Below are 18,769 nucleotides of genomic sequence, written 5' to 3' on the forward strand. Positions count from 1 at the left end.
TTTGTGGGATAAAGATCATTTCCAGACGTCCATATTATGCACGCACACACACATCCCTTTTTTGAAATTTGTTATATCTTATTCTAAAGAACAATTTCTAGATTCATTTTTCCGCCTTATAAAATTCTAATTTTTTACCCTTTACCTTGGGGGGGGTGAATTTCTTTGGAAAGGCGGCAAGTCTAATAATTTAAAGATTCATGTGCGTTATGTCGACGCTTGAAGAAGATTAGTTGATAAAGCAATAAATTGATAGAAAGGAGAAGTGGGATGTACACTTGTACACAGTTTAGAGGGCTTTGAAGAAAAAGAAATAGTGTGAGAAAGCCATTTGAGCGGAAGTTTGTGCAAATTGTTATTTGAATCAATTCAGATTTTCTTTTAAGCATCTTAAGGTGTAAAAATAAGTGAATATGAATACGAAGACGTGTGTTTTGGGAGCGATTGGGTGTATCATCCTTGCTATTGGGGGAGTTCTTAGTTCTGAGTCTGATTTGTATGGTTCAAGTGCCTTAGGTTCTGTTGCTGAGGGATCTTCATCAATGTTACCAAGCAACGAAGATTCAATTTCTGGGGATGATTTACAAGGTATTTTGAGCGGCTCAGAAAGAACGGCTGCTTCGGGATCTGCTATTGAAGCTTCCAATTTTGACTTAAGTAAATCACAATCCCGGGATGATTTGAGTGCTTATGGAGAACCTTCCTCTCATCCAGAGTTCGGTGGGGAACCTAGTGAAGGGCCAGGATCATCATCATCTGTCCATCCGGAGATTACCGTTGAGCCTTCAGTTTCAAAACAAAAATCAATTGGGCTTGTTGATCAACCGGCTGAAGTATCAAAACCTGAAGAAAAGTCCTCTAAGGTGGAATATGTTATTACAAAAAGCGCAGAGATGGCAATTGAAAACCTTTTCCCGACTTTAGAATCCGCCAGTATCCTCACAGTTAGTGATATCTCCAAGTACCCAGGTGTTGAGCTCAATGATGAAAAGGTATTAGAAAGCCAACTCAGCAAAAACATTAATTATTATAAAGTTGAACCTCCAATGACTCATGACACAATCTCAGGACTTTCCACTAGTGATCCCAGAGTTGAAATTGGAGTTAAAGCCAAGTTTGAATTACTTGTTGATGAAAATCAGCCACGTATGAGGCGTATTTTAACGTTCTTAGATTCAAATCCCGTTGACTTAACCGGCTTAGACAAGATTGATTTGGCCACCTTATTATTTTCCGTAGTTACTTATGGGGAGTGCATTAAAAGGTTGAATGGAATAAACTCCAATCTAGACGTTGTTGAAATATGTACCCAGCTTTCCAGAGAAGATGCCCTCACAATTCAGCCAGAGGATTTACCAAAGAACTTACTCAAGGAAAAGATTGAACTCTTTAAGCTTACTGGAGCTGTTTTATCCATACCTTTACCTCTTTTTACTGAAGCATCAAACTTGAAATGGAGACATGTTTCGAATCCTAATGGAATTTACCAAGTATATAACAGTGGAGCAATTGATGGTTTTGTTCATTTTAACTTCATTTACAAAAAGCTCTATGATATTACTGCTTCCCTTCATCATTCAGGATTCCAGTTTATCGATGATGTCAGAATAGAGTTGCATTATGGCTTGAGAGGAATTAGAATGCACCTTGGAAGTGGTGAACAAACCAGAAGAGTCAAGAGGAATATTGAAAATCTGATGGAGTTCTATGATAGCTGGTTTAAAGGACCAAAATCTAAGAGATTATGCTCACAGAATTATTATGATTCTTTAGTAGCTATGGGACCAATATATGATGCCATTCATGAAATTAGCAAAATCCTTAAATCCATCCAAAAGGAAATTGCTACCAATCCGAGCATTATTGAAGAAGAGTTTAATGGAATCTCAAAACACTCACTTATAAATATACATGTTAACGAAAGAAAATTCCTCACCAATAATGTTATTCCAATATTTTCTAGTATAAATCGTGGAGTCGAAACAGGTCAAATCAAGGTAATTAGGTCTGAAATTCTTCGTATTCTTGCAATTCTTGAAGAGATTGAATTCAACTCTAAGGAAGTTACAAAAGTCCTTCAAGATCTTCATAAATGTATTAGAATGTCTGGAAATAACTTTAACTATGAGCTCGGGTATATTAAACGTGACTATTACAGGCTTGTTAAGGTTGTCAGGAAAACCAATCCAAAATATCCCTTCCCTCTTCCTTCTAGTCCATTATACATTAAAGGAAGAAAGTTCGGAATCAGGAATCTTTTCAGAAAGAACTCTGCCAGAGCCAAGCTTGGATACTATCGAGAAGTTAATCCTTTCAGTAAATCCGAGAAATCTTCGAAAAAATAATGATTCGAGATTTTCTTTTCAAGCAAATGAGGGATCTATTACTTCGAGGATGTAGTGTGGTGGTATACTTTTATTACAACTCTCTCATTTATCCACGCAACTTTACTATATTACTTTTGTTGGGAGATTTTCAACATCTGGATTTCAAGTTTTATATCTTCTTTATTTATTCGGGATAATGTGGAGACCAGCAGTTGAAACTTTGAGACAGATATACCGGTTTAATATGCATGTATGCAGTATATACGTGTTTTCGTCTCAAAATTTTAGAATTTAAATGGTCGGAGATATTACAAAGAAATGAACTGATACTGATCTGAATAAATAATGCATATTGGATGAAAATAATTTCTATAGATAAATAAGAACAGAGTAAAGGATTCTGTTTTTGTTAGGAATTCTTTACCAATATATAGATTTTGAAGTTATTAATCCCTTTTATTATTTACAATATACTTTTTTTTTTCTTTTCCTTATTTTTCTTTAAGAAATTACTCAATTTAGAAAATGTATTCTTCTGATTCTGAGAATACTAACTCTTGATATTTTTGGAAATAATATTCAGAATTAAAGAAGTTCTCAATTAATGATGAATGATCTATTATCGTTTCAAAGTGAATTGTAACATCTTTCTCAAGTTCCAAAACCCAATCTTGGAAGATTGGACAAACTAGTCTTCGAATAGAAACGAAATCCATATCTTGGTTATCCATAATTATTGTAATTAGGTTGTACCAAACGATTAGTACCATTAAAATCTTCCATTTAATACATTTGGAGCATACTTGAGAATAGAGATAAGAAATCTGATGGAGGGAAATTTTTGTATTTTTTATTCCATCTTTAAGCTGTTTTCTATCAAGTTTGTTGACTTTTTTCCTAGTAAAGAAAGTTCCAGAATTGGAGGAAATACTTTTTGTTGAGTTAACTTTTAATTTGTTGGAAAAGACAATATCAAACATCCCAAAAAGAAGATTTGTAAGAATTGCAGGAAATGCTGAAATTATTTCATTATTTCTTCGTTTGTACATATAATTTAATATAATTTCTAGTCCAATAATAAAAATCTTAGAATCTTGATTTAGTGAAGTTCCACTTCTTAAAAGAGAAATTTGATTGGATAACCCTCTATAAATTTGGACTTTCTTGCCTTTAATCATTTCATTATCCAGAATAGAAAAATCAGATGGGTAAAAATATTCAAGATTATCTGCATATTTGACTTGATTGAGTTTAGAATCTGAATCTGTCCGCAAATCGAAATACATTCTATGAAAAATGAGCTGTTTTTCATATAACTTCGATGTAGATTCCAGAAGATCAAACACAATCATTTTTCCGCGATCTTGTAAGGCTGCATTATGGATCAGCATTCCGGGGAAAGAAATAGAGAAATCCCCAACTTTCAATTTCAATTTGTTACCAAAGTTAATGACTTGATCAAATGACTGAGAATGTGTATTAAGATGAGTATGAAGGCAATCACAATTTTCTTCAAAATTTGAAATATCCAAGCAACTGAAAACTCTTGTAGAAACAAGCTCCAAAGTTTTGTTGGTATCTAAGCCTTTTCCTACAAGAAGAAAAAAAAACTTTCTTTGATCAGATGAAGATCTGTAAACAAGTCCTGACTCAACTCCATGGAAAGAATAGCTCCCTAAAACAATAAAGGGATCTTTATGAAAGTTGGGGTTTTCATTAGAATTACTTTGGACTGAAATAAGCTGAAAAATAGTATTTGGGATAAAATCTTGATTTTCACTACGATTAAAAACCTGGAAGAAGCTATCTTTTCCATTGTTTGGAAATATTCTGAACTTGAAATTTCCTCTAGATATTGAGTCATTTTCATTAATAGTATAAATCTTGGATCCATACAAATTAGCATCTAAGTCCAATAAAAAAAGCTGTGAGGTCATTCTTGTGGGAAATTTGTTTGAGCGTGAGCTAGGACTCCAGCTCTCAATATTAACAACAATCCAAGATTTTTCTTTTAGATAAATCATATTTTCAACTTTATAATAAATACTTTTCAAAGGCAAAACTTTGTCGCAACTTTGAAGTTTGTTAAATTCCACATTAACTAGCTTAACTTGTTGATCTTCACCACCTTGAAGAGACAAAAAGTAAAGATGATCATTATCTTGGTAATTTTCTATGAATTGGGTAATAATAGAAGAAGTTGGAAACTTTAGTCTTTTGGCTTGAAGAATTTTGAGAACTTTTTTGTTTGTCTCAAGTAATTCCACATACAAATAGTCAGAAAAGGATCCTAAAATAATGCGATTTTTCCATATCTGGTGGTTATTCGAAATGTAATTTCTTTGAACTCCAATAATCTTCCAATCCAAGGCTTCCTGACAAGAAAGATGAGATTTTAAATTTAATATAATTCTTTTATATATATTTTGATTTTTTTGAATCTTGTTTTCAAATAAATCTTGGGCAAGAAGATTTAAATTTAAAATACATAAAAGTCCACAACTAGTTACAATATATATATTATCATGAAAATTTTTATCAAATTCAATGGAAGTGATCATTCCAGCGTCAAAATCAACAAAATTATCCAGATTGAAGCTAAAGTTGACATTTTTCAAAGAATTCTGTATGAATGATAAATTGGTAAATATTTTGCCTTTAGAATCTCCAATCATACTTAATATTACATGAGAAGAATTATTTAATATTAATTTTTTTGATTCAAATGATGATATAATGGGAATATAGGCTAATTCATCTTTAATAGATAAATGAAATAGTTGAAAAGATTCAATTTTTAACTGAATTAATTTGTGTTTTTGAGTAATAATCATTAAGTGATGATCGTCAGCCATTTTAGCATACATGATTAAATCAGGATATTCCCACAAATCGTTTGTATTAGGTTGAAAATGATCAATACGATCTTGATTTTCAAAAGCTTTAACTTGTTCAGAAATTCCCTGGTATAATATAATTCTAGATTCTGTAACCTGCAAAATTAAATTATGACATACTTTAACACATAAAATAGTTGTATGACCACTTAATAAAAAATCATTAATTTTAAACTTTTTCAAATGATATTTATTCTGATAAACAGATTCTAGTTTTACAAGTAAATCAATTTGGCTTTCAAAAAATTTTGAATAAACAACCAAGTACCTGTTTTTTTCAATTGGTATTATAAAAATACCAAATACCCCTTTTTTTAAAGTATTAAATTTGTTTATTGTGGAAATCCTTAATGAATTTAAAAATATATATCTCAAAACAAAGTCATAATGAAAGTAATAGCCATTTTTAATTTGGTCCCAGTAACATTGATATCTTTTTGCTGCTAATATAAATTTATTCTCAAAACAATTTGGAATTATAATAGCTTTTTCAATTTTCAAAATTTCAGTAATTTTTGGAGCCAAAATATATTCTTGATTAAAATTGGGAAAACTTATCTTTTTAATAACACCAAAAGTTGAGCTTACTAGTATACTTTTTACTATAAGACATTCTTCATTAAAGTATAAGTATGGACAAACACTCGAAATATCTGATAATTCAAAACCTGGAGAATTTATTTGAAGCTTTGTTATATCAACTTCTTTCATCCTATTATCTTTAAATTGAAGATTTAATACAAACATTTCCATGCATTTTGAAGAAATAAGAAACTTAATCCTTTGCTCATTAATATCTTCTTCAATTATTACCACATCTCTTAAGTCAATATAAATTTTCTCTTGATAATATTCACTCAAATTTACTGTCAAAATTTCCTCATTTAAATATTTAGCTCCTAAATCGCACAAGATTAATTTTAACTCACTCTTCTCATAATTAAATATTATCAATAATTTTTTAAATCTACATGCACAGCCAGAATTAATAAAACTACATTCATATCCACATGCACTTTCACATGTAAACACCGGTATTGATCTGTCATTTCCAGACCTCCCCACACTTACGTGTATTGATTGCATGTGGACTACCGGTATATGCGTGCAAAAAATGCGCATTTGATAGAGTTTGGGGGAGATTGAGGTGGATTTAGAATTTAATAATATTGTAAGATCAGTTTCACATATTGGTTTTTGGTAATTATCTCTGGGATTAACTTGACTTTTGAGTAGGTTATTCCAGTCAAAAAAAAAAGTTTTTCCACCTAAAATATGGCTTTTCAAGTCACTAAAAAGGCAAAAGACGACTGGTTGGATTTTTGGGTAGTTTTTGCAGGTTTTAGAGAATGAAATACCTTCAAGTTTGTATTTGAGTGAGTCAAAATGGAAGAGATTTTCAGTCTGAATTTTAAGCTCAATTTGTTCAATAATACCATCTTTGTTTGTTTTTAGACTTGGGACAATAAGAAAGGAATAAGAAGAAAGACAAACAATAATAAATCCGGTATTCTCATCTATTGCAATGTAATATTCTGGGATCAGCTTTTCAAAAATTATCGGGTTGGAGTTGAAAAATTTTTTACTGTATATATAAGGCTTAATATAGTTTATTTTGGGAATTCTCTTATTTTTAAAGAGTGAGATTGAAAACTCATTTTTTATCAGAAACTGGTTGCTGAATATATTTGGTTCGTTTTCTTTAATATTATGAGTGTTAATTATTATATTGTTATTGGCTGGAAATCTGCTAATGGAGTTTGGAATTTTGTATGTGAAATAAGGACAGTAATTCTTGGAATGCGGAATAGAAAGACTTTTTAAAGAAAATAAGTGAAGATTATGAGAACAATCTAGTACTAGAATTAAGTCAAATTGACTTTTTTCAAGAGAATAGTTCCAAAAGTCAACGCAAGTATCTTCAAGTTTTATAGTTACCGATGCTAATTCTTCATTAATTGATGGAAGGAACTCACTGAACACAGCTAATTCATTGTGTTTTAGTGTTGAAATATCAAGAAACTGTCTATTTTTGTTTAATGGGAAGAATTTCCCAGTAATCGTCTTTAATACTGTGGAGTCATTATATAGTACATTTCCCAAGAAAGAACAGTTTGAATCCATGCTCCAGTTTGAAATTTTCTGCAACAATAGTATATCATCCAAGTTAAGAAGGTAAGCTCATAGACACGTATTTCTTTTTTTTGTGTGGATTTTACTTCCTCACAAAAAATGTTATATTTCCTGTTTAGTACTTGTCGTGATGTTATATATAAATATAATATACCTTTTTGGCGCTAAAGTTGACTTTAATTAATTTTGGACAAGGTTATTGTCAAAATTACAATTAAGAGCTTTAAAGTAAGAAACATAGCTAGTTTGCAGAAAGGGTCAGATTTTAAGTTAAATCTGATACAAATAGTTTTATCATTACTGTTCTTGTATAGTTTTTATTTATCAATTTGGAAAGTTTATTATTTGATTGAAAGGCAAGTTTCTGCAAATGGGTAAGGGTGGAAACGCTTGTAAGAGAAATCAATGTAGAGAAAGAAAGGTTGCTAATGGTGCTAAGGAAGGGAAATCTCAACTTAAAGTAAATGCCGAGGCTATGAGCTTGAAATGTCAGATTTGCTTACAACCTTTTATGAAAGTTCAGACAGGTCCATTGCTTAAACAACATTGGGAGGCCAAACATCCCAAGAAAACCTTTCAAGAATGTTTTCCAGGAATGGAACTTTGAAAGAGTTAATAGTAAAAGAAGTTAATTATATAAAATTTAATAGACGAGAAGAGGAATAAGCAAGAAGTAATGGGGATGAAGACAACAATTAATTGAGTGTAAAAGAGAAGGAATTATACAAAATCAGCTTTATAATACTAGAAAAGCTTGGATTAACAGTTTTTCTATTCTCCTACTTTTGATTTGATTTTCATGCAAATTAATGGTATATTTTACTTGATGTTTATAATTACAAGGCGTTTACCATGTTTTTTTCTTCAATCTATTCCAATCCGATGTAATCCAGACAGGAACATAATCTAAGGAAAGTTAAAACTAATCATTTGAGCAATTTGGGTATTTGATGGATGTAGCAAATTAAATATTTCTTCATTTTCAGTCGGACTTATAATATTGTTGTCAAGTCCTATTTGGTTGAGGGTAAATATAAGAGTTGCGGTAATTTGTAATTTTCTGAGGTAAGATACAATTATGGAGACTATGGAGACGGTTTCATTTGTGACTCTTGTTGAAACGACCATTATTGGGAATATATCTTTTGGGTCTGGATTATTTTCTTCAAGTTCCTTAAGTGATTTAATTGCTTCTTCAAGAGGCAAGTTGGAATAAATTAAATAATCTTCTTCTACAAGAATGTTGGATTCTGAATTTTTTACATGAATAATTCTGACTCCATCATTACTTTTAGATTTTATTCTGTTTGGAGTAAAGTCCATAATTGTTTTGATTCCCAGACTTTTAAGAATCTGGGGATGACAACCTTGAAGGACATTTCCAAGATAAATCTTATAAATTTCTCCCCAGCTAATAACAAGTGGATACTCAATTGAAGCTATAATCTTTGATTTTAAATTCTGTGGAATATTATCTATTGATTTAATACTTGAAATGCATTCAGCATCTACACTACAGCATATATATGGGAATTCAAGACTAAATGAAATATAACCATCTTTTAATAGGTAAATGGATTTAATTGATTGTATACATTTTTTCAAGTATTCTAATACTTCTCTTTGCGAAATTTCCAAATCACTGATATTTGTAAGTTTTCCTTCAAAGTCATAAATGATTACATGTTTTCTATTCATTCCAACTATACCAGGGTTTTGATTTATATCGAATTCTGGAAAGATTCTTTTAACTCGATCCAAACTATTACATTCAATTGAACCGTTTATTTTAGTCTTTAATTTTATTATTTGGTTCTTTGTCCTTAAATCACAAATTACTACTGGTTCATTATTAATAAGGGAGGCAGAATTCTTTTCAATTTCTTTTAAATTCCTACAAAGCAAAAGTTGGCAAATGTTAAATAATTTTTTGTTAGAAATAGGTCTGCATTCCAGTTCCTTGCCTTTTCTGATAAAACTGGCAACATCTCTGGATTCATTTAGAAGCCGGTTATATTCTATTGCTCTATGGTTCATCATTTTTATATATTTCAAGAACAAATAAAAGACCAGGATTTTTCAATATATAAAATATATATTACTTAGTTATCTGTTTTATTTCTCCCTTTTGAAGTATATTCTATAATTTCTTGTTATGTTTAAAGACTTTATATGAAGAAATTCACTGGCTTTTTATAATATTAATTACGATAGTATTTATATCTCCAATTTAAATACAAGTTTTTGATCTTTTATTTTATTTTATCCCCATTAAAAACTGAAATCTAGATTATAAAATTATATCTAGTTTATTCAACATATTCTTATCTGGACAGGAAATTTTTACCTACTTTATATTAATATTGCGAGACGAGACACGTACTCCTTTGTAAAAATGCATGCAGACTATGATAAGAATATATATATTCTTTAAAAATTAATTTGAGTGGGGAGGGGGTGTGGAGGCGGGAAAATGTTGAAATATTTGATTGAAATTACATACCGTCGTTTGCATGCAAATGACGTAATATTAAGTATTGATGTGATTTAGGTAAATAAATTACATGATTTAATTCTCTACTAATGTGTAAAATTTTCACATTTAATATTACTATTTAACTACATGAATTATTGTATTTAATTTATAAACTCAAATGGTCTAAATATTAATTCAATATACACCTGAATAAATAATTAAAACAAATTTAAGCTAATAGAGGGGGAGAAGGATCCGATGAAGTTGGGACTGAAATAACGATTTCCTTACTCGTTTTGGAATTTGGGGAAAGAGAAAAAGAGTCTCCTCCTCCTTCTTGTTGAGTAAGAGGCGCGGAAATTAGAGTGGAATTGCCTGATGAAACGAAGTTAGTAGTCTTGGAATTACTTTCATGATTACCTGAAATTAAAGATCCATTAGGACTTTCTCCTACCTCATTTAAATTGAATGCTCGATTAACGAATACATTTCTTTGAGAAGAGTTTCCAATTCCAGTATTACTTGCGGCTAAAGAGTTATCTTGGTTTTGAAATAAAGGAAAATTATGGATGAACGATCCTGCCATGAAGTTGGGGTGTCCGGCAATGATATTCCCGCCAACTCCGGTAATAGTTAATCCAGCCAATTGGTTCAAATATCCAAGGTGGTTGTAGAAGTTAAATTGGTTTTGAAGGGCAATTTGGTGGCACGTTTGACTTAAAATACTATTAAAGTCTAGACCAAGAAGTCCACTACAGTTTGTGGATAATAGATCTGGGAATGAAGAGGAAATACCGCCAGTTGGAGTAAAGTGGGTTGTTGGTACAGGGCTCTGCATCCCAGGAGGTAGTTGATTTGGGAATATGGATCCCATGAAAGCAAAGTGGGTTCCTACCCCTACTCCTCCCACTCCTGTTCCTCTCATTCCTGGTCCTCCTACTGCTCCAGCTCCAACTCCAGCTCCAGCTCCAGCTCCAGCTCCAGCTCCAATTCCAACTCCAGTTTCAATTCCAACTCCAGTCTCAATTCCAACTCCAGTTCCAATTCCAGCCCCCCCAAAAAGTGGGTTATGCTTATTTATGCTAGAAATCACGTGATTTATCATTGTGTTGAACCCATCGATATCAGAAGATGGCTTTGTGAGATGATTTTTGTTGTTAATTCCATTTACGCCTTCACTGTTACCATTGTTTAAATCAAATCCATCATTATTATTGGTAGATGATGTAATATTTGGTATAGGTGGTATTTGAATATTATTGAGAAGGCTGTTATTACTAGCATTCTTTATGTTATTACTATTTGTATTGGAAAGACAAGCTTCTGGCTCTTTTTTTGTTGTGGATTCTTCAGTAATAGAAATTCCAGTTCTTCCTCCTCCACTAACACCACTACCAGAATTTGTGGTAATTGATAATGGTGAAAGAATTTTGGATTCATTTGGGGAATTATGATTACTGTTCAAGATTCCAAAGTTGGACTGTAAATCAACTTGTAATTGGTCTCTAAGATTAGATAAATCATGATATTTCTCAGTTTTAGTTACTTTACTTGGATGTTGTGGAGATGCACAGGATATATTACTCATAGTAGGAGATTGAGTTTGAGCTAAGGTATATAATGGAACAATACTTGGTTCACATATGCTTTTACTGTTAGAATTACTGCCATTTTTTGGTTTATTCTTTTTCTGTAAAGCTTTTCTACTTTCGTGAAGGGCACTATAATATTCGATTAGTTCCTTTTTAGCTGGATCTAAGATTGGAGGGTCATGGAGATCATCCGGGACCACACCTTTGACATCTATATAGTCAAGAACTGCTCTGGAAAGTAGAGATGCAGCTTCTTTTCCATATTTGGCTTCGCTAAAAGAGCATTGTCTTCTGCTAGGTTTTGTAGATTCATGAGTCCAGAAGACTACTCTCCATTCCTTTTTCCCACCTGGTTTATATACTCTTTCTCCTCTTGCTCTTGTAGGAGTCCTATTCTTATTAATTAAGGAAGTTGTCATATTAATTAATATATAGTCGATTGTTATACCAAAAAAGTGTTGGAATAGAGTTACAATATACTAAATCAGGTTGTGCTGAATAGATTTATTAGTATACGAGTTCCTTTAGTTTCAAGCTTATTAATTCAAGCAAATATATATATATATATGTATATATATATATATATATATAGATACATATACATATACATATATATGTATGTATATTATACCTATATATTTATTTGTTTGAGGTGTCTTGAATGCTATTTATGTAATTAAGCCTACTTCAAAAGCACTAAGCCTGAATGGCCTAAAACTCTAGACAGGAAGCTTGAAAACGAAAGCCTGTAACTCCAAAGTCTGAAACTTAAAAGCAGGAAGCTATTTTGGTATTAGTGATATATAAATACTGCTTTTCTGTCACTTTGAATATAAAAAAACTCTAACTATGATAATTGTCTTATTTTAAATATCCGATTTCAGAAACAAGAGTTAATAGTATATATTATAGTAGTTATACCTCTTTTCTCTTTCTCTAATACTCGTTCTTTCTTTCTTTCTTTCTCTATATATATATATCTATTTTCTCTCTATTTTACTAATAATTCTCCGATATACAGTATTAATATTAAAATTGATATAATGATAATATTGGTAAATTCGTAGCTTAATATTATTATTAGTGGTATAAGTGGAGTATATGTATCAAGAATATTACTTTAATGCTTGTTATAAAAATTAGATGATCAGGATAAGATGATATATATGTGTTTTTCCTTTGTTATTTACCTGATATTATTGGAAATGGTACCACCTACTTATAATAATTCAGTAATATTGGTACTGCAGTGTAGTTCTTGATAGACTTGTAGTTTTATTAACAACTCTAAACAAAATTTCTCAAGTCCAATCCTCATTCAATAAAAATAAGCTGACCAATATCTGAATTATCTAATTTAACCTTTTTAATTTTCCCTTTCTTTAACTTTTTGATAAAAATTCTTCATAAACCTTGGTTTTTTTAGTTAAAATTTTTGTTGACCTATTTTCCAATAATATACCCCACGTAAATCAATATATATGTTTATTTTGCCTCTTTTCTCTTTATCTATCCCTATCTAACATTTATTGTTACACCGTGACTAACCGTCTGTCATACCGCAACTCAGTCTAATGCATTAATTATTAGATAAATTTACTATTTATATTAATTTAATTACCGGGGTGTGCTGAAAAATACGTATACTCCCATTTGGCGCCAAGTATTATACCAATAGTGTACCTTTGGGGAAAATTTTAGATAATAGAAAGTCGACTAATAAATTATTACAAATTTTTAAAAGAAACTTGTTTTGTGATTTATTAGAATGTCCTATAAAAAATTAAACAATTAATTTTGCTTTAGGTTGTGGATTTTTGATCAAAATGTCTGATTATTCTCTTTTTTCTTTTTTTTTTTACATTTCAAATTTTATAATTATGTATTTTGGGCAATTCTGATTAATATTGCATGCGCATTCCCGCCAAAAATTGTTAGAGGGTGGAGAGGGAGAAAGAGGGGGTGATAAGATGATAGTAAGGGTAGTGACGTTAGTAGTAATAGCAAGAGTTTTTTTTAATTAAAAAAAAAAGAACAGGGCCCGTAAATTTCAAAATTTTTAATATATTATTGCAAAAATTCTTATGATATGTAAAGAAAAAAAAGGAGAAAAAAATTCGTGACGTGTGCACCATAATTTTAGATTCTAAATATCATTGCATGCAATATATATTACATGCAATATGTTGCATGCACAGGATTAGGAGGAAAAGCAGGCGGGTGGTGGTGGTGGGGAAGGTGTAGTACGACATATTGCATTAAATTTCTTTAGATAATTTTCTTTAAGCCCAATTACAAAAAAAATTTGGACAAATTAACTATATACCTAATTAATGTGTTAGTATTTCAGAATCTGTTTGAGTGCACATTCCCCTTTTTCTTCTCTCTTTTCGAATTTAGTTTAAATTTTAATAATACTAAAAAATATGGATATGCTTGGGAAATATGGTCTGTTTGAGAATAAAAGTACGGTTTTTTGAGAAGCTTTTAATAAAATAAAAAGAAGCGGTTTTGGGTAATTGTAGTAAATAATAGTAAATTAATAGTTTTTATGTATAGTTTGGATTGGAATATTTAAAAAAAGATACTAATGGTAGCGATATAAATAAAGGGTTTTTAGTTGATTAAATTATTAACAAATTAAAATAAGAATATTTTATTGAGTAATAAATAATTCCCATACCGTCATTAATATTCGCATGCATGGAATTTAAAAATAATTGTTCTTGGAGCGTTTTGGCGGCAACAATTAGGTGGCAACAGAATTGTGCTTGTGCATGCAAACAAAAAGTTTTTATGTGGCTTCTAAAAAATATTAATAAAATAGAATAACAAAGAATTTTAAAACAATTTCAAGAGAGAAAGAAAGCAGGGATATTTGGAAATAATATTAAAAAAAGAGAGGGAAAAGGTAGGAGTAATAAGATAAGAAGAGAAAAAAATAAGAAAAAATGCTCAATGCCGAAGAAAGTGATATTGATGAAAATATCGAATATGTAAATTATCAAGAAGAAATAGATTCAAGTGATTTAGAACAAATGGCTGGATTAAATAACAATAATAATAATAATACTAACAACAGTGAATATTATTATTATCATTATGGAAGTGATGTTATAAAAGAAAAGTATTATAACCAAGATGATTTTAATGGAGTAGTGAAGAGTAATAGTGGATATGAATTAAACGATAATGAAATATCTTTGGAAATGTATTTTAAGGAACTAGATACAATAAGTCTAAGTAAAGGAATAGTTGAGAATATTTGGTATGTTGAATTGGAAAGTAATGGAGAAATTGTATGGTCAAGTGTAATTGCTTGTGACCTTTTAAAACATGAAAATGATAGAGATGATAATGATGAAAATAGAGTATGGGAAAGTTTAAGTTCCAAAAGTGGTTGGAATAAAAAACTACTATTTGGTAATGATATTAACGTAATAACCAAAAAAAAATTATATGAATTATTAATTAAAGATGGAATTACAAATGAAGCTAGTATAAAGCTTTTTACTTCAATTGGAATGTGGAAATCATTGTTTCTAACTTTAAATTATAGTACGTATATTAGAAAAAGGCGAGAAATGCTTTATTCAAAGCAAGTTAAGAATTATATAATTAAGTTTAATAAAAGAAAAGAAACAATGGAAAGAAGAATGCAAATCAACTATGATGAAGATGATCGAAAAAGTTTAATCAAGTTAATATATCAAGGAATTCAAAGTTTATTTGAATCAGTCTCTATTTGTAATAATCCAGAAATTTTCAAAATTACTTACAAAATTCCCTTTTATTGGCCTTCTTTAATTGCTAATATATATGTTTTTGAAAAGCTTGGGAATTATGAATTAATGCTTATTATTATTGAATATATTTCAGAAATTAATCCAGAACTCATTTTTGAATTTCAAAAATATTCCAAGTCTATTAATAGTAATAATAATATTATAGAAATGCTTAATATTTTCAATAATGAACTTTTACAAAATACTTCGATATGTTTTCAAGAATATCTCTCAGATTTACTGTCAATTACTGAAAAGAGTAAACTCATTTTAAGCTCCTATATAGCAACAAGTAATGATACAGAAAAACAACAATCCAGTTTAAAGATTGAAGAAGATCAATCAATTAAATTACAGCATAAGAATGAAGATGATAAAAATATTGCCAAAACGTATAAACAAGGTGATTCAAAAAAAGAACCAAATTATATGAGACCAACTCGACTTTCAGAAATTAGAAAACAAAACAGCAGAAGAAGCATTACTGAAAGAATTCATTCCAAGTTTGACGATGAAGATGTTAATATTAGTAATATTAATGGTAATAATAATAATAATAATAATAATAATTGTGGCAGTAATAATAGTGACAACACAGCTTCTGGCCAAGTTAAAGCAAATATTCAAAAATATCAAGAAAAGGATATGAAGAAAAATAATGAAAATAACCATTTAAGTTTTACTAATGATCAAAATAGAAAAAGTCGGATTGGAACGTTTAATACAAGAAGTTCAAGAAATTCAACAGATTCTAAGGAAAATGATGAAATGTTAGATAACCATGTTTCTAATAATGCTAATAGTAATAACAATAATAATATTTCAAAAAATCCAACTAAAATCAACACAAACAAATCCATTAATAATGATAGTTATGATGAAAACAAATTAATTCATGAAAAAAATAACTTAAAGTCAATTTTGAATTTGTTGGAAGAAAAATCAAAGTCTCAGAATATCAATAAAGTTAACTTCGATGATGAACTTTTCAATATTATCAGTGAGTTAGATAAGATTAATTTTAATAATGGAAATACTACAAATGATATTTCTACAAACATTTCAGAAGATTTATCTCATAGTATTATTGATTCCAATCACAATTTTGAAAATGATAAAGATTTAAAGCGAGAAACAAGTCCAAAAAATTATGATGATTTCAAAGATCTTGATTATCAAGATGATAATAACAATAGTAATAATAATGATGAAACATATTTACAACTAAACAACGTCAAATCTCCTTTGGATCCTTACGATTGGTATTATTTATCGAGCAATAATGAAAATGGTGATAATGAAAATATTCAAATTACTAATAATCTCAATAAATTAAGTCCAAAAGGAATTTATATTAATAATGAGAAAATTACAAAATTAATTAGTTTAAATGAAAATGGTAATAACACTAAAAATGTTGTATTAGAAGAAGGTGCATCTTCTACTTCTAATACAGAAATTAATGAATTAAAATATATTGAGAGTATTTTGGATAAAGAAATTGAAGAATTACAAAGACAAGAAAGTGAATTAGCCTCAAATATTTATTTTTAGATACTCATAAGGTAGAAATACCTTCTTCAAGTAATTATAGACTATCTAAAATGAATGGAAAAATATGAGAATTATCAGGCTTATGTACAAGATCATTTCCACTTGGGTTTTCTGAAGGAAGATCAAATTTTGGAAGAATAATAAATCCATCTTTATCTTTTTCAAAATTATTCTTATTATCAGTACTTTTAGAAGATGAAGAAGATTTACTAGATTTCTTGTGACTACCTTCTCTATTTTCACTCCAAGGAGATGGTAAAAAGTGATTTCCAAGTTCTGGAAGTGGTGTTTTATTCCCATTATATGCACCGTGCATTGTTTCTCTATAATATTTATAAAGATGAAGCTGAGGATCAGATTGTACATAACTTGGAAAACTTTCATCAAATCTTCTATCTCTACGAAATCTATAATAATACAAATCAACAAGATCTTGATGTGAAAATCGATTTTGTTTTCTAAGATCAATCTTTCTTAAAAATTCTATTTGATTTGGTGATAAATCTCTTGGTTCCAAATTTCCCCAACAATAATATGGAGAGTTTCTATTTGACACTCCATATATAATTTCATCAGAATCTGACTTTCCAAATTCTACAGGCTTTGGATCTAAAATACCAATAGTACAAAGTTGTTGTTTATTTAATGGTAAATCTGTATAGTAAATTAATCCACATTCAAAACATTGAAGTATAATGGTATCTGGTGGTACTTCTATTGAAGATACAGGGAAATGTGGCATATTTCCAAATTTATTATTATTATTAGAGATTTCTCTGCTATCTAAATCAAAGGCATTAACTAATTGAAATAATACATCCATAAAGATTTTCCCTGTAACTCCTAATATATTAATTGCTCCTTTAAGATTTGAACAAGTATTATTCATACAAGTAATTGGAGTTAATTCTTCACCAAATGATGGTCTTTTATATACTGATGGTCCACCATTCTTTTTAAATTCTTGAATCAAAGCATTTTCTTTCACTTTATTATTGGACTCCTTTCTCTCTAAAGATTTAATACTAAACATGGACTTTAATTGATCATTGGATTCATTTACACTTAAATCATGTTTAGATGATGGCATATTATTAACAATATTTTTGCTAATAGAGTTGAGAATTTTTTCATCTCTAGCAGTATATTTGGAAATATTGGATTTTCTTTCGTTTCCTAAAGTATTATATCTTTCAACTTTATAATAACCTCCTAAAACTCCTGGTAGACTACCACCACTAATACTACTGCATTGGCTAAGAATACATGAGCCTTTTGATCTATTATACATTTCTGGTGGTGGTGGTGCTCTACCTTGAGTTCTTTCGAATTGTTGACTTTTTCTCAATTCATTACTCATTCTCAGTCTTTCCTTATATTCATCACTTCCCATACTAATGCTATTATATATTGGAGCTCCCGTTAATGAATGAACTGGACTATATCTAACATAATCATTATTAGATAAAGTCTGTTGGCTAGAATTGGAATTGGTAGATGTTACAGTAGCAGAAACTTTTGATTCATTACGATTTTCAATTGAAGTATTTCCTAATCCTTCATTTAAAGAACCACTCTGAAAGAAATAATTTGGCAATATTTGACTATTTCTTGAAATGGAAGAAGAAATTGATAAAAAAGATGAATTCATCGTCTTATTATTACTATATTAATTGAAATAGAATGTAAGAGTTTTTTTCTTTTCCAAATAAATAAACAATTTTGGGAATTTAAGTAGTTTATTATATAATTCTTTAATAATTAATAAATTAATTAATATTGATAGTCTTCAGCTTTATTTTCACGAATTTATATATTTATTTATTATTATTATATATTATATTAAGTAAATTTGACTACAAATAATTCTCAATCCAATCAATTTACTCCCATTATTTCCCTTTATTTTTCTTTCTTTAATCTATTTTTTAAAAACAATTCTCACACACATGCCGGTATTAATTATTTAAAATTCTATACCGGTATCTACGTCTTGTCTTCATGC

The 18,769-nt window shown here is 29.5% G+C and overlaps 7 protein-coding genes across 7 annotated transcripts; 3 read left to right on the forward strand and 4 right to left on the reverse strand.

Moving 5' to 3' along the window:
- Positions 1-413: 413 nt before the first annotated feature.
- ELE39_002467 (uncharacterized protein) lies at positions 414-2,345 on the forward strand (the record flags this gene model as incomplete). The annotated part of the gene is made up of 1 exon (XM_067345317.1): positions 414-2,345. One exon carries the CDS (start codon positions 414-416, stop codon positions 2,343-2,345), a length of 1,932 nt encoding a protein of 643 aa, XP_067202085.1.
- A 500-nt stretch (positions 2,346-2,845) lies between these two features.
- Positions 2,846-7,348, reverse strand: ELE39_002468 (uncharacterized protein; the record flags this gene model as incomplete). The annotated part of the gene is made up of 1 exon (XM_067345318.1): positions 2,846-7,348. One exon carries the CDS (start codon positions 7,346-7,348, stop codon positions 2,846-2,848), a length of 4,503 nt encoding a protein of 1,500 aa, XP_067202086.1.
- A 379-nt stretch (positions 7,349-7,727) lies between these two features.
- On the forward strand, positions 7,728-7,964 carry ELE39_002469 (uncharacterized protein; the record flags this gene model as incomplete). Its single annotated transcript, XM_067345319.1, has 1 exon — positions 7,728-7,964. One exon carries the CDS (start codon positions 7,728-7,730, stop codon positions 7,962-7,964), a length of 237 nt encoding a protein of 78 aa, XP_067202087.1.
- Positions 7,965-8,263: 299 nt separating this feature from the next.
- ELE39_002470 (dual specificity phosphatase) lies at positions 8,264-9,397 on the reverse strand (the record flags this gene model as incomplete). Its single annotated transcript, XM_067345320.1, has 1 exon — positions 8,264-9,397. One exon carries the CDS (start codon positions 9,395-9,397, stop codon positions 8,264-8,266), a length of 1,134 nt encoding a protein of 377 aa, XP_067202088.1.
- Positions 9,398-10,062: 665 nt separating this feature from the next.
- On the reverse strand, positions 10,063-11,844 carry ELE39_002471 (ci-meta2; the record flags this gene model as incomplete). Its single annotated transcript, XM_067345321.1, has 1 exon — positions 10,063-11,844. One exon carries the CDS (start codon positions 11,842-11,844, stop codon positions 10,063-10,065), a length of 1,782 nt encoding a protein of 593 aa, XP_067202089.1.
- Positions 11,845-14,376: 2,532 nt separating this feature from the next.
- ELE39_002472 (asparagine-rich) lies at positions 14,377-16,764 on the forward strand (the record flags this gene model as incomplete). The annotated part of the gene is made up of 1 exon (XM_067345322.1): positions 14,377-16,764. One exon carries the CDS (start codon positions 14,377-14,379, stop codon positions 16,762-16,764), a length of 2,388 nt encoding a protein of 795 aa, XP_067202090.1.
- A 34-nt stretch (positions 16,765-16,798) lies between these two features.
- On the reverse strand, positions 16,799-18,415 carry ELE39_002473 (cytohesin; the record flags this gene model as incomplete). Its single annotated transcript, XM_067345323.1, has 1 exon — positions 16,799-18,415. One exon carries the CDS (start codon positions 18,413-18,415, stop codon positions 16,799-16,801), a length of 1,617 nt encoding a protein of 538 aa, XP_067202091.1.
- Positions 18,416-18,769: the final 354 nt, after the last annotated feature.

This window comes from Cryptosporidium sp. chipmunk genotype I (assembly GCF_004936735.1).
Source record: "Cryptosporidium sp. chipmunk genotype I strain 37763 chromosome Unknown contig_26, whole genome shotgun sequence".
In the NCBI taxonomy this organism is placed as follows: domain Eukaryota; phylum Apicomplexa; class Conoidasida; order Eucoccidiorida; family Cryptosporidiidae; genus Cryptosporidium; species Cryptosporidium sp. chipmunk genotype I.